This window comes from Clupea harengus, chromosome 7, assembly GCF_900700415.2.
Source record: "Clupea harengus chromosome 7, Ch_v2.0.2, whole genome shotgun sequence".
NCBI lineage: Eukaryota > Metazoa > Chordata > Actinopteri > Clupeiformes > Clupeidae > Clupea > Clupea harengus.
In genome coordinates, this window is record NC_045158.1 from 16,943,630 (window position 1) to 16,959,172 (window position 15,543).

The 15,543-nt window shown below is 46.9% G+C and overlaps 1 protein-coding gene across 8 annotated transcripts in view; it reads left to right on the forward strand.

The window, feature by feature from the left end:
- Positions 1 to 15,543, forward strand: part of wdfy3 (WD repeat and FYVE domain containing 3) — a 106,000-nt gene that overhangs the window by 46,553 nt on the left and 43,904 nt on the right. For all 8 annotated transcript variants that reach the window (XM_031570689.1, XM_031570690.1, XM_031570686.2 and 5 more), the window contains 7 exons: positions 4,110 to 4,222; positions 5,516 to 5,750; positions 8,054 to 8,154; positions 11,523 to 11,741; positions 12,746 to 12,927; positions 14,411 to 14,642; positions 15,025 to 15,185. In XM_031570689.1, coding sequence (XP_031426549.1) covers positions 4,110 to 4,222; positions 5,516 to 5,750; positions 8,054 to 8,154; positions 11,523 to 11,741; positions 12,746 to 12,927; positions 14,411 to 14,642; positions 15,025 to 15,185 — 1,243 coding nt within the window. The remainder of the gene's footprint in view (positions 1 to 4,109; positions 4,223 to 5,515; positions 5,751 to 8,053; positions 8,155 to 11,522; positions 11,742 to 12,745; positions 12,928 to 14,410; positions 14,643 to 15,024; positions 15,186 to 15,543) is intronic.

Sequence of the window (15,543 nt, forward strand, 5' to 3'; positions counted from 1 at the left end):
TATTTGCATTTGTATCTTTTATATGTATAAGGACTGTAATATTTTATTAAAGATTTGCTTCAACATCATTAAAATAGCACCAACAAAGGCGCATTACAGTACCAGGAGGCTACGCAGAAAAAGGTAAATTTGGCGCAGATTGAGCGTGTCTTTTCGCACATCAAAACTGATCATATGAGGAATGTGCTGTTATAAATTGACAAATGTGATGATGAAAAATGAACAAGTCAATAGCATTTGTCGAGCTTATCGAGTACATAGAAGAATGTAGCTATTAAAAAAGGAACTCATATGTTTAAACTTTCTGAGCTGTCGTTGTACATCAAGAGGCTTGAAGATATTGGAGTTAAGAAAACTATAAATAAAACCAGGTTAATCAATGTCTTGCTAGAACATTACAAAGAGACTCTTTAAGAACAAACTGATGGAAGAAACACCGTTTTAGATTTCCAGGATGCAATAAGCAGGCTATTGAAGGATGCTTTGAAACAACACAACTTTTCAGAAGACGCCGAAATTCTAGAGAGGGCTGCAACAATTGTAGGCTAAGGAAAGACATTTTTGCACACAAAGGATTTATTTTTTCTGGGTGCTTTCCAATGGACTGCCATTCAAAATATTAACCGTCAAGCTTAAAGTCTCTCGTTTCTATCATTCTTTATGGTCTCAACATAGAGGATCAAGAGAAGTCTGAAAAAAAACTGGCCAAACTCGCATTTCAGCATCTCGTGAGCCACCCCTACCACTATATGTTGGGCTAAATATGCATAGCTCCACTAGAAGTAAGACATTGATAGAAAAGATATACCAAATGGGCATTTCTGTGATCGTATCTTTGAGATAGAATACTGGCTAGAGACGTCTCTTTGCGAGCGCTACAAGGCCAGATTGGAGTGCGCTCATGTTCTTAAGGGCTGAATTTGTGATAAATCGTTGATGAGTGCGTTCACATGAATTCTACAGGCATCAATAATTATAATGATAATAAATACAAGAATATTTGTATCATTAACAATTACGTTTCACATTTATAGTCATGATTCTACGAGGCTTCGTGATAAATAAATAAATAAAGAAAACGAGAACACTCGTTCAATTTAAGAATCAGTGCACACTTTGGCCGTTTAAGAACACATTTCCAGGCATTCATGGATCCGGTGGAGATCTTTTCTTAGGTTGAAGATATTAAAGACACTTAACAAAATGTGCGAGAATGAGGTCCATTGCTCACAATCCCAGCTCCACGACATCAGTCTCCTCATTTCACGGAACTGGTATCAGCATCTTTCAGTTTACAACAGAAAGTGTGCCTGGCGAAAATAGGCCCCCACTAGTTCTGCCGTGTGGAACAGAGCACCAAGGATAACCAGAGAGCTATGTAACGGTCTCTGCAGTTGCAATAAGCACAAGTTCAGTTTCCGTTCCAGCCTGCAAAATAACACCACTTCACGGCAATGTTAGCATTAGGTTTGGATGACTATCCCCAAGTGTCTATACTGTATGCAGAGAGCTGATTACGTGCACCTGCAAACAGCGCTGCTCACGTTGCAAATGTGTTCAAGAAAAGTTGAGATGCAAGCCAAAGTGTTAATGTGATTGTCCAGAGAGCAAATCGTAGAGCAATTTATAACAGCACATTCCTCATATGATCAGTTTTGATGTGCGAAAAGACACGCTCAATCTGCGCCAAATTTACCTTTTTCTGCGTAGCCTCCTGGTACTGTAATGCGCCTTTGTTGGTGCTATTTTAATGATGTTGAAGCAAATCTTTAATAAAATATTACAGTCCTTATACATATAAAAGATACAAATGCAAATATGGTTTTAAATGGTGGTAAAATAACGGTTTTACCTAACAGATATAGCAGAATTACGTCTTTCCCGCCATCTTGGATGAGCGCGCGCACGGGCACAAGTCTTTTTGTCTGTTTTGCTACTTAAAGGAACATTTGTTTAAACTAGTGGATATCAAAAACAAACAAGAAAACACAAACATGCATAAATAACTGATTTATTACTTATTTGGTAAGCATTTCTAGGCAAAATAACCGTTTTGAAAATCGGACCACAGGTAACGCATATCTTGATTTAGGTCAAAACTTAATATCTCATTAAAACGAAAAAATGAGCAGTTTCACTTGGGCACCCCTTCTAATATCTTTTAGTAGGGTATAAGCTAATTGTGTGCCAAATTTCATGCTTTTATCACTCTTGTCACGATCGCGTTGTTAAGCCACCTGACTAAGAGGCAGTGCCCTTTGCCCAGGGTCAGCTTTAAAACGGCAGCCCTCACTGTTGCTCAGTGGCAATGTCTCTTTGTGGTTTCCTCGGGTGAAATCAGATGATGTGGAATGTCATGCCTCGACATCCTGTATCCTGAATGTGTATGTCATGAGGTTAATAAGACCAGCGTTGGACTGTGTCCATACACATATACTGCGGTCAACTTCCTGCCTTGGCTTTCGTCCATCAAGAAGCAGTCTTGAATGCCTTTGCATGCAAAGCTTCCGTGAATCCTTCTGTGAGACATAAAAAAGGCAGGTTTATATGCCTGCATGAGGCATTATGAGTGAAAAGGCCTCCACTTTGCTGCAGAAAGCACAGTTTGAAACAAACTCTTGACCCAGTTGTTATTTTTTCAGTTCTCGTCTGAATGATTACACCTGTTGTTTTGAGTTCACATCACCCCGCCAGATGCACCCGGTCACCGCAGGTCCGTCTGACCGTCTCCCTTCTCAAACGATTACCCCTGCGTCTCATTCGATTTGCCCTTGCATTTCCACAGAATGCATCCCCCCCCCCCACACACACACACACACACACACACACACACGCGCCCATCACAGGGGGAAGCAGTGTTTTATTATCCAGGGAATTGAGTCGCTAACTAAGAATCAAATTATTCAGTGCTCCTTTGCATAGAAAGCAGCGTCGGCGGCGATCAGATTAGGGCCGCTCTGCGTGCTATTTCAGAAGGCCGATACGGGCGCTCTCTCGCGGGGCACGGAGGCAGGCGCGGCACTGCATTAGTGCTTTCCATTTTCCGCTTGAGTGGCCAGAGATGATGAAGGGCTGCTGGCGGTCCTCGGACCCCTTCGAGGAGGGGGGTGGGGTGGGGGGGAGGGCGGGGCTGCTTTTCATTTGAAAAGAAGCCTGAAGGTTTCTGCTCCACTCGTGGCTCTGCATGAGAGATACTACTCAAGCCAGCCCACCCCCCCCCTCTCTCTCTGCCTTTCTGTTTCTCTCCCTCTGTTTTTCTGTGGCTCTTTCTGTCTGTCACTCTGTTTCTCTCTCTCTCTCTCTCCCCCTCTTTCTGTCTGTTTACTTTTCTCTCTATCGCTCCTGTGCAGCTGCCCATATCTGTCGGGGTGTTCTCTTCGCCTGTCTTTCTTGCAGTGGCAGTCTTAACCTTTCTTATGATGTGGTCTCTTTCTCTCCCCCTCCCTGTATCCATTGTTTTTGTCTTCCAGTCTGTCCCTGTGGCGTGTGGACAACAAGGCATTAGTCTCTTTTCTCTCTTTTAATATCCGTCTTTTATCATATCTGTGTATAATGTACAATGGTTTCTGTCTTCTAGTCTTCTGCTCTCTCGATCAGTCCTTGTCCTTGTCTCTGTGTCTCTCAGGCCACCAAGCTTTAGTGTGTCTCCTCTCTCTCCCGTCCTCAGATGGTTTATAGTCATGTAATGGACCCAGCCCCTTCCTTCTTAATCACTATCACACCCCCACCCACTGCCAAGCCTGAGTCTGTCTCAATAGCAGCTAGGATACAGTAGTTGGCCCGGGCAGATTCCTTATTCTGGTAACACACACACACACAGTAGGATACAGTAGTTGGCCTGGGCAGATTCCTTATTCTGGTAACACACACACACACACACACACACACACACACACACACACACACACGCACACACACACACACAGTAGGATACAGTAGTTGGCCTGGGCAGATTCCTTATTCCGGTAAATGTGTCTCGTCTCATTGCATGCTTGAGGAGCTGGGAGAGAGGGTGAGAGACTGTCTGACTCACGCCAGTGTTGTTGTTGTTGTTTGTGCTGTCGGCCATGTTCTCGTTCTTGATGGGTTCTGTTGTTTGGCTCCGGCAGGGAGTTCTTGCGGCTGGGCAACCCGCTGAACTGCGGCGCCTGGGACAAGAAGCTACTGAAGCAGTACCGCGTGCACAAGCCCAGCTCCCTCAGCTATGAGGCCGAGATGAGAAGTAAGACACACACACACACACACACACACACACACATACACAAACACACACACTTTCTCTCTGTCTCTCTTCCCCCCCAAATTACGACCACTTACCACTGAAACTGTCACGCTATCGCATCCTCCTGCCTGATTGTTTGCGTCAGTGAGTGATTGAGTGGGTTAGAGTTTGAGTGGATGTGTGTGTGTGTGTGTGTCTCTTTGTGTGTGTGTGTGTCTCTGTGTGTGTTTGTGTGTCTCTGTGTGTGTGGGAGTGTGCAAGAGTGTGTGTCTGTTTTGTTTGTCATTATGGTAAGATGGACATTTTGGTTTTCATTAGGCCAACAGCACAGCCTCTTCAAAAAGCCATCAGTTACCTCTAGCCACAAATAAAGCATGTCCTCTCTTCTCTTCTCTCTCCCTCTCTCCCTCTTTCCATCTCTCTCTTTCTCGCCCCTTGTTTCTCTCCTTCAGTTCTGTGGTCCAATAGTGAGGCAGAATGCACCTCCCTTCAGGAGATGACTTATTCAGACTTTTAATTAGCTGAGAAAATGACTTTGTGCTTCACGAGGAGGCCTCTGACAAATCATTTATTTGCAACTGGACATTTCATAAAGGATTTGCACTGAAGTGACTCCAACCTAATGAGCAGTGCAGCCTTAATCACACACACACGCGCACACACACACACACACACACACACACACACACACACACACACACCCCCCCCTCCTCCAACAGCTCAGATAACCTTTGTGAAAGTTGCGTGGGTCCCTGCAATGGAAATGCGTCATGTAACGGCAGGAATGGCACACCAGCCTCAGCAAAACAGGAAGTGCCGGGGATGAAAAGAGGAAACTGTATTGGTTGTGCTCCAACTTAAATTGATAGCTGGACCTAACCTGTCATTCCACTTCAAAGCGGCCTAGAAGACTTTCAGGCTCACTAAGCCCATGCACTCTAATGCCTGTGCATGTTTTAACTCTCAGCTTCAGACTTTGTCCTGGCTGATTTATTCAAAGTGTAAATTGATATCGCCGTCATGAATTTCACTGCACTCATGTTGTCACTGCTGATCCTGTTTAGTAAAGCAATAGCACTTATAGTGCCTGTAGCAGTTTGAGTACTAGTAGCAGGAGTATAATGGTATGCAGTGGTAGTCATAGAAGCAGACCATTCAGAGGAATATTTGCAGATTAGAGTTGGTGTTATTTGGCCATCAGTTGTAACAGCTGTTGAAATGAGAATCAATGTAATGTTATTTCGGCCATACCCAAGTGAGGTGTTGACGATTTCCTTATGACGTGACCCACAGGTAGCATGACCATGTCGATGGAGGGGTTCGGGCCGGATAGCGTGTTCGCGGTGACCGAGGACACCAGCCAGTACCGCATCAGCCGCAGCCTGGTGCGCTCGTCCGAGGACAGCACGGTGCCCCTCACGCGTGTCAAGTGCCTGGTCTCCATGACGACGCCACACGACATCCGGCTGCATGGCTCCGCTGTCACGCCCGCCTTTGTGGAGTTTGACACCTCGCTGGAGGGCTTTGGGTGAGGATGCTTCCTGTCTGTCTGTCTGTCTGTCTGTCTGTCTGTCTGTCTGTCTGTCTGTCTGTCTGTCTGTCTGTCTGTCTGTCTGTCTGTCTGTCTGTCTGTCTGTCTGTGTCTCTCTCTCTGTCTCTCTCTGTCTGTCTGTGTCAGAAAAAATGTCATTCATTGTTCGTTGCTGAATGACAGTGATGAAAAAGCAGTTCCTCACAAACCAGACATGGTATTTAAGTTCTAAGATCTTCTAAGAAGATTGTCCTGCTCTAAAACGTAGATTTGCAGCTATCATATGTATGTATGAGCCCAAGTCTGTTTGTCCTTATCAAAGTGGAGTCGGGCAAAAACAATAAGATGGAGTAAGACATCTGTGAGTATCTTGCATAAACTTCCCCTTTGAGATTGTAGGCTCATGCTTTATATGTGTAAATGCACAAAGCTACTTGTTTGGTGTCGTTCTGGTTAGGCCAGGCTGGTTCAAGTCTCTTCCTGATAGTGTTGTATGCAGTGTTGGTTCTGTACTTGTCCCCGTCAGGATGGCAAGTATTTGGGGTGTCTCTTGTGCAGAATGAAGTGTGTAAGTCATTATAGTGGGGCAGCCCAGGGGAGCATCTGTGCAGACAGACTGCAGGACGGGACTGTAAAGCCCTACCCAGTCTGGAGTCGACAGCAGCCCTTCTAGCAGCCAGCTTTAGATTCTACTGAAAAACCACACATGCAGGACAGACACACACACACACACACACACACACACACACACACACACACACACACACACACACACACACACACACACACACAGACAGTAGTGTCAATATTATAAACACACACACACACACACTCACACTCATACAGTAGTGTCTGTATTATGAACACACACTCACACACACATAAACTGTAATACATGCATTTCCATTCAATGTATCACAAAACAAAAAAAACACAATGAAGAGAGACAGAGCACACAGAGCATAATCACACCTAGGGTTAGACTCAAACACTCAGACCCTTATTATTATTTGTATCATTTCTTTTTTGTCGTTGGTTCTTTTAAAGCTGGTTTTCTAAATAGAGCTGTCTTGACTGGACTGAACAGAACATGGTGTGGAGAGGCGTCTGGAGCGCCGGGCCCTGGCTGGGGCGTTGGGTTCAGCTCAGCTCAGCCAGAGGATGTGCGCTCCAGCAGCCCATCTGCCCACATCAAATATTCATCAGCAGCATTCCTGCCCAGGACAGCACACAGAGGGGGGAGGGAACAGAGGGGGAGGGAACAGAGCCAGATAGGCTGAGGAACATGTCTGGAGTGGGGGGCAGAGAGAGAGAGAATTAATGCGCTAGAGATAGAGAGAATAAGGGAGCGATCAAGAGAGAGAGATAGAGAGATACAGAGAGAGATGGTGAAATGGAGAAATGGTTAAAGATAGAATAAGAGAGGGAGAGAAGAGGATGGAAAAAGGGCGAGATGATGAGAGAAAGTTAATGGAGAGAGGGGGAAAGGACGAGATGGTGTGGGAGTGAGAGAGGGAAGGAGAGGGAGTAAGGGAAAGAGAGAAGGAGAGGCAGAGACTGAGAGATGTGTGGGAGAGAAGACAGGAAAAGCAGAGTGGGAGAGGTAGATGTGTAAGAGCACTCATGCTCATTCCAGACACACACACACACAGACACACACACACACACACACACACACACACACACACACACACACACACACACTTCCAATTCTGCTGTCAGGCTTTAATGTTGATGGATGGGTGTGTATGTATGGAGGTTATGTGTGTATAAACATGTTCACACATACAAGCTTGTGTGTGTGTGTGTGTGTGTGTGTGTGTGTGTGTGTGTGTTGATAAACACTTCCTCACCTCTCTTGGGGTGAAAGGCCTTTGGGGTGCACATCATCAGCATAGACTGACACTGGGTACCAGGCACACGGCCAAGTGCCTCTCTGCTCCCCATGACGAATGAATGACTGACTGCCTGACTGCAGGAGCCCTGGTACTGCAGGAGGGAGCTACTGTTTTACACCACACAGTGTTCATTCATGGTTCTAAAAACAATGTTTTTCTCCAGTGTTCTGTTTGTCAGACTCGGATGCAAATGCTGTGTGTTATATTTTTTTTCATTTCTTTATTTATTTTTTCATGCTTTTGGGGAATTTTCAACTGCATGTTTCTGTGACATTAGCGCTTATGTGTCATGCACCTGCTACAAATATTTTCGGTTGTGTTAAGTCACCACATTGCGCAATCTAACATGTGACTGGTTTGTTTTTGTGTTTGTGTGTGTGTGTGTGTGAATGTGTTCCACAGCTGTTTGTTCCTGCCCAGCCTGGCCCCTCATAACGCCCCCTCCAACAACGCCAACGCATCTGGAGTCAGCGATGGAGCTGTGATCAGCGGCATGGGAGTTGGTTAGTAGGCGTACACACACACACACACACACACACACACACACACAGCCCATATGCTCATAATTTACAGGACAATTATTCAGCACTCTCTCTCTCTCTCTCTCTCTTTCTCTCTCTCTCACTCACTCACACACAAACACATATAGACCCACACATCTAGCCCACATAAATAACCAAATACATTGTCAAAAATAAGTTGAATCATTCATCACACACACACATACACACAAATGGACACACACACCCCTAACCAACATACTTACAAATCATGTGAATGATTCCACACACACACACACACACACACACACACACACACACACACACACACACACACACACACACACACATCAAATACTGCTTATCAAATACTGCGGACACTATGAGATGCTGCTTTAGCCACTATTTAGAGACCAGTTTATTGATTTGTTGAGAACACACACACATTAGAGAACTAATAAGCTCCGAGCAACATTGGCTCACAGTCATTTGGGTTGTGGCACCAGATTGAATTTAGATATACATTCTCTAAATTACTCAATCTAAATGTTTATCCTGGTGTTGACTGGAGTGCAAAAACAGATGGTGGTGAAAATGAGAGAGCGAGTGTGTTATTGAGGTTTAGACCGAATGTGTGTGTGTGTGTGTGTGTGTGTGTGTGTCTGTCTGTGCTCGCGTGTGTGTCTGTCTGTGCTCGCGTGTGTACCTTGTGGCATCATAGCAGCACATGTAGCATGTACTTACGTTTATTCCTGGAACCAAGAACCAGTGTATCTGTTTAGACTGGGTGGGCTGTCTCTTGATGTGAATGTGTGTGTGTGTGTCCTATATGATTTCTAAAGTAATGATATTATTGTTTGTGCGTGTATGTCTGTGTGTGAATGCGCGTATGTATTTGTGTCTTTGTGTCAGTGTGTATGAGCTTGTGAAAAAAGCCCGAGTCGGCCATCCCACGTTGTGGGAGGTAGGCTGAAGTTGGTGGTGAAGAGGGAAAACACACGGCGCCGTAGATGGTGGCTTTCCTCAAAAATAGCTATTTATTAGCCAGGGTAATTCAAAGCCCCAAAACTTATACAAAATGAACAAACAGAAAGAAGACAAGGCACAAATCTGTAGCCACGCATCCAGCTTACAGCTTTGTCTATGTGCCAGTCTCTTAGCTCTCCAGTCTGTCCAAAACCTTATATCAGGCCGCCCATTGGGCTAGGTTGGTCCAATTAATGTCAATTGGACCCCTCCACAGATGTGGGGGAACCCGGACCCAACCATTATGGTGGGGGAGTCCAGTCCTTCTCCCCTCTTGGGCCACAGTGAGAAGGGGGATGGATTTCACCTTCTCACAGTGCTGCTGTTCTGGTGTGAATGCACACACATTTTCATCCATGTGTTTGTGTTTTTTTGTAAGCATGTTTGTGTGTCTAGCTCAGTTCTCTCTTGAGCAGCAGTAACTGCAGCAGCCTCAGTGTCTCTCAGAGGCAATGTGAGTGGTGCAGACAGGTTGAGCGCCGCCTGCAGTGCATATTGGGTGTAGTATTCATAAGAGCGGGGGCTGCTTGCCTGTGGCTGGCTCCTTCCTCCTTTTAGACAGGCACCCGGCTGGCTTCCCCTGACCCATTTTACAGGATGACATCATCATGCTTTCCCCGACTGAGATACTGCTGCAGCAGCAGTATAGAGAGAGAGGGAGGAAGAGAGAGAGAGAGAGACAGAGAAAAACTACACTGTCCTCCATTCACTCTTTCTCTCTCTCTCTCTCTCTCTCTCTCTCTCTCTGTGTCTCTCCACAAGGAACCCCTGTGGTTTTCCCCCTGTGGTTTTCTTTGTAGAGACAGTGTGGCAGAGACAGATGTGTGTGTGCGTGCGAGTGTGTGCGTGCGAGTGTGTGTGTGTGTGTGTGTGCGAGTGTGTGTGTGTGTGTGTGTGTGTGTGCATGTGTGTGTGTGTTTTTCCACTGTAGGAACTAGCAGGCGTTTTTTAGGACGGCCCACACCTTTGTACGTGTTTCGAACGCAGGAACCGCCCCTGTTGGACCCCATTTATGGGAGAAATAAGTACCTACTCCGGGTTAGGTACCTCTGTGCGGCCCTGAAACTGCTGGGCAGGGCTTGCAGTGATGGTTGATGCTTATTGGTTAAACGCAATGTGAGTGGAAGACAACAAACACCATTTTTAAAACCAGAGATTACGTGGGGAATACAATAAAATGTATTATGGCTTATAGAGTTAACACGGAATGAGCACAAGCAAATATAGGTTTTGATTAATCAACAGTTTTGTCATTTATCAAGTAAAGACAGCGGCCATGAAGCCATTTAATCGAGCGTTAGAAACTTTAGAGCAAAATTCAACTGTTGACTCGATCTCCGGGTAATCCTAACGTTATCTAGAAATTCTCTGGTCTGGTTCTCTGGCTGGTGCTGCTGCTGGAGAAACGTATTGTTATTTTGTTGTGCTCGGAATTGACATCGCAATCAAGAGCAAGACTATTAGGATAGATACGTCAACTTGTAGGTCCGGTAGTTCCTGCACCGCAGTGGAAAAGCAAAAGACAAAAACGAGACGAGCCGTTCCTATAAACGACCGAGCAGTGAGCCGTTCCTGTAAACGACCAAGCAGTGAGTGGTTCCTGTAAATGTTCAAGCCACTTGAAAGTCCCACAAGTTCCTGCAGTGGAATGGTTTTTGGAGACACAGAAGGAGAGAGATGTTGAGAATGTGTGTGACAGGAAATACCTACTGTTCTCCAAGTCTTAATGAGCTTTTGAAACAGCTTTGAGAGCATAACTGCCCCCTTCCTTTCATCAAGCATATCTTACCTACTCAAAGTGCCTTATATGTAACATATCCCTTTCACTACATTGTTACTGCAACTAGGATTTCCAAAATCCCTTGTCGTCATTCATTTAATCCTGACTTATCACACAAACACCATTATTTAATTTCCTTGACCAATTCTGGTTAATCAGTCACGCTTTACACGGTAACTCACTCACTTCATCTCAGACCGATACCCACTAACAAAACACACACACACACACACACACACACACACACAAACTTAACCTAGTTTTATATACCTGCACCATAGCATGTGTAATAAAAATGATTTCCGAGTTTGGAATAAATAGTGACATCCAATAGACATACGCACACTAGGCTGTGTCTCTTTCTCTCACACACACACACACACACACACACACACACACACACACACACACACACACACACACACACACACACACACACACACACACACACACACATTACAGAACTCATCAGCTCTGACTTCGGAATTACTAGTGTCACCCAATAGTAATACTGCTCCTTAGGAATAATAAATGATCCAGTAACCTCTCTATCTGTCCCCCTCAGGTGAGCGCCTGTTCCCCCCGCCGTCGGGCCTGAGCTACTCCTGCTGGTTCTGTATCGAGCGCTTCAGCACGCCACCTCAGAACCACCCGGTGCGGCTGCTCACCATGGTGAGGCGGGCCAGCGCCTCCGAGCAGCACTACGTGTGCCTGGCCGTGGTGCTGTCCGCCAAAGACCGCTCGCTCATCGTCTCCACCAAAGAGGAGCTGCTGCAGAACAATGGTATGAACAACAGACAGGCAGACAGGCAGACAGGCAGACAGGCAGACAGGCAGACAGGCAGACAGGCAGACAGGCAGACAGACAGACAGACAGACAGACAGACAGACAGGCAGACAGGCAGGCAGACAAATAGGCAGGCAGGCATGCAGACAGACAGACAGGCAGACAGACAGATACATAAACAATCAGACAGACAGACACATAATCAGACAGACACATAGTGAGACAGATGGACAGACAGATCTCTTCGGAGCAGTGTCAAACTTCAGTCAGATTGTAGGCAGACTTTGGTATAAAACCTCTCATTAAAATAAATAAAAAAATACATAAATTAAAACACATTTCCATTTCCTTCCACTGTATGGCCAGATCAACAGACAACACACTCAGATGGACAGTTAAGTTTGAAGACATTCAGTGAGGGAGAGACATGCAGACAGACTCCCAAAACAGTCCTGGCCAATATGTATGCACAGGCTAGACAGACAAATAGTGACATCCAATAGACATAAGATCACTATCCTTTCTCTCTCTCTCTCACACCCACACACACGCACACACACATAAGTGATACATCTTAATATGCAGGCTGATACATCAGCATTTCCTGACGGACTGTGGGTTTGTTGGCCAGTGGAGCGTAGTTCAGTGTCAGGCTGGCTCAAACTAGTCTGGATCTCAGTATGAGGTCAGGCAGCCATGTTGTGTGTTTCAGGCCAAGACCTTTAGCCATAGGCAGGACACAGCTGGGCCTGTCAGCAGTACCTCACTTCCTTCTCCTTTGCTTTTCTCCTTTTTCCCCTCTCTCTTTTGTCTACCCTTACATTGCTCCTCTTTTCTCTCCCCCGACTCTCTCCCTCTCTCTCTCTCCCTCTCTCTCTTTGCCTTCGTCTGTTTTGTTTTATATCCCTACCTTTTCTCTCTCATTACAATTCCAATCTCTTTGTCTTGTCTTCTTTTTCGTATTTATCCTCCCCCCCTTCCCTCTCTGTCCCCCCTACCAGTGGATGACTTCAGCGAGGAGTCGTCCTTCTACGAGATCCTGCCGTGCTGCGCTCGTTTCCGCTGTGGCGATCTGATCAGCGAGGGCCAGTGGCACCACCTGGTGCTGGTCATGAGCAGGGGCATGCTCAAGAACAGCATGGCCACGCTCTACATCGACGGGCAGATGGTCAGCACCGTCAAGGTGAGACCCCCCCCCCCCCCCTCCCCCACACCCATCCCCATCACGCCCCAATGCCAGCGCCAAGGCCGGGGCTAGTCCAATGCCACCCCCTGGCCCCCAAACACAGGGGAACAAGAAGGACTCTGAGGACCTGGTGTTCTACTTTTTAGAGGTTATGCATGCATTAGGTATGCTTATGAGTCCATGTGTGGGAATCGTAAGTGGAATCGTTAGTCGTAGTTGTAGTTATGGAAAAGGGTCAAATTGAGCACTTACCAGAGAGCACAAGTGTGTCAGTGTCGGCAGGTTTGACATACTTTTAAAAATGGTTCATATATGAATGAATAATGAATGGGTCTCTGTGTAGGCCAGCAGATGGTGACTTCCATAGCCTTCTTTTGTAAAAGCACAGATATGCTGTTTTGACCTGACACAGGAGTGTTGACAGTCACAGTAGGGCCTGAGAGTTGAGAGTAACACCCCCCCCCCCCCCCCCCGCCCTTAACCGTCCAGCCAGGTGGTTGAGCACATGGGAGGAAGTACCCAGGGGGACCCAACCAAGTGAGGGCAGATTGGAGGGGGAGGGGAGGGGGGGCATACAGACACCTGTGGGAATACCTGACATATTCTGTCAAACAGCCCAGCCCTGTCTCAGCCATCTGTTCCTTCAGGACATGTCAGTGGTGAGGTATGTGCGTATTCTTATGTGGTGAGAGACAATCTCACTCGCCTGTTAGCTTGTGGTTTGGCTGAGATTTACCACAAGATGTTAAATGTCAGCACTTCAGCTGCCAAACACACACACACACACACACACACACACACACACACACACACACACACACACACACACACACACACACACACACACACACACACACACACACACACTGACACTACATTACATTATCTTCAGTTCCAGATCAGAAACCTCAGGCACGCAGAAGCCACTTCCTGCCATTCGCTGATCGGCGCTGTGTCATTTCCTGTTTGTTTGTGCCAGCGGAGTCAGCACAGAGGTTCATGCGCCTGCCGCGTCTCCAGACTGAGATAGCTTTTTTTAGTCAGAGAGGGGTCGAGAAAGGGAAGTCTGGTTCCCCTTAGCTTTGTGAGTCTTTGGACTAGCCCCAGCTGCGTCTGCCTCCTTGTGTTGGCCGTAGTGTAGTGTAGTGTCCTATAAAGGTGCTCAGTCCTGCTCCTGCTCCTGCTCTAGCCAAGCACAAACTTCAGATCAGTGTCGTAATCATGGCCTTGGCCAAATCACATGTGTTCAGAGTGAATTCTGTCAGGTTCATAGACCAGGGAAGGCTGGGAAGACCGGCAGAGCAGATAACCTCCACTTGTGTAGTACATAGACTCTATGTCCTAGAGGATCTTGAGTGGGTCTTTTATGACTCCCATGGGTGAGACTCTGCCTCATTTTTCAGTGTGTCCATTTGTTTTCGGGTCACACCTGCGCTCTCCTGTTTTTCCTCACTTGACTGTGTCGTCACTTCCTGCACAGCTCCACTACGTCCACAGTACGCCAGGTGGCTCGGGCTCGACCAACCCCCCGGTGGTGAGCGCCGTGTACAGCTACGTGGGCACACCCCCCGCCCAGCGGCAGGTCTCCACGCTGGTGTGGCGTCTGGGTCCCACCCACTTCCTGGAGGAGGTGCTGCCCTCAGCCAGCGTGGCCGCCATCTATGAACTGGGGCCCAACTACGCCGGAACCTTCCAGGCCGTCTACCTGCCCTGTGAGTAAAGCTGTGTTCCTGTGCGTGTGCGTGTGTGTGTGGGTGGTGTGAGTGATTTACTGTTTTACTCTGGTTTTATCAGTGCTTGTCTGTGTGTGTGTGTGCATGCTCAGTGTGATTTGTTTGTGTGCTCAGTGTGTTGTTTTAAAATAATTTACTCAACCAATTAAGTATAATTTAAGTGGTGTTCGTATTGGAATTTGTAATGCTGTGTTAGCTGTTGAGGCTAGTTGTTTGGCATTTTCTGTGTGCGGTTACTTGACACAGTGCCATAAATCACAAACCCCAAATCTAGCCACACCCAACACTACACTGAATTCCACCACAACCCCAACCAGAGCTCCAGTGGCCCCACACTGACATTCCTGACTCTCCTCCACAGGTAAAGACTCGAAGGTGGAGGCGTCTCCACCCTGCCCGGTGGCGCTGGTGCCGGAGGAGAAGGTCTCGTTCAGCCTGTACGCCTTCTCCGTGCTGGCCCTCACCGTGGCCAAGATCAGGAAGGTCTACAACAAGCTGGACAGCAAGGCCATCGCCAAGCAGGTGGGAAAGAACGCGCCCCTCTGCTACATTTCCTCTTTCTCCTCTAGAAGACAACTGGATAGTTGTGTCTCGCACACACTGCTGCCGTCACTCTCTAAACTTAGTGTATGTCTGTGTGTGTACGCACTGTGTGTGTGTGTGTGTGTGTGTGTGTGTGTGTGTGTGTGTGTGTGTGTGTGTGATTGACGTTCCCTCAGTACTTGACCTCCATAGTGGTTGGGAGCTCCTCCACTGCACCATGTCTTAAGAGTTCCTCCCTGTCTGTGTGTGGTTCAACCCATTGTGTGGCAGAGTGCAGAGACAGCAATTTACTTCCAGCACACCAGCTTTATCAGCATCCCACAAACTTACACACACA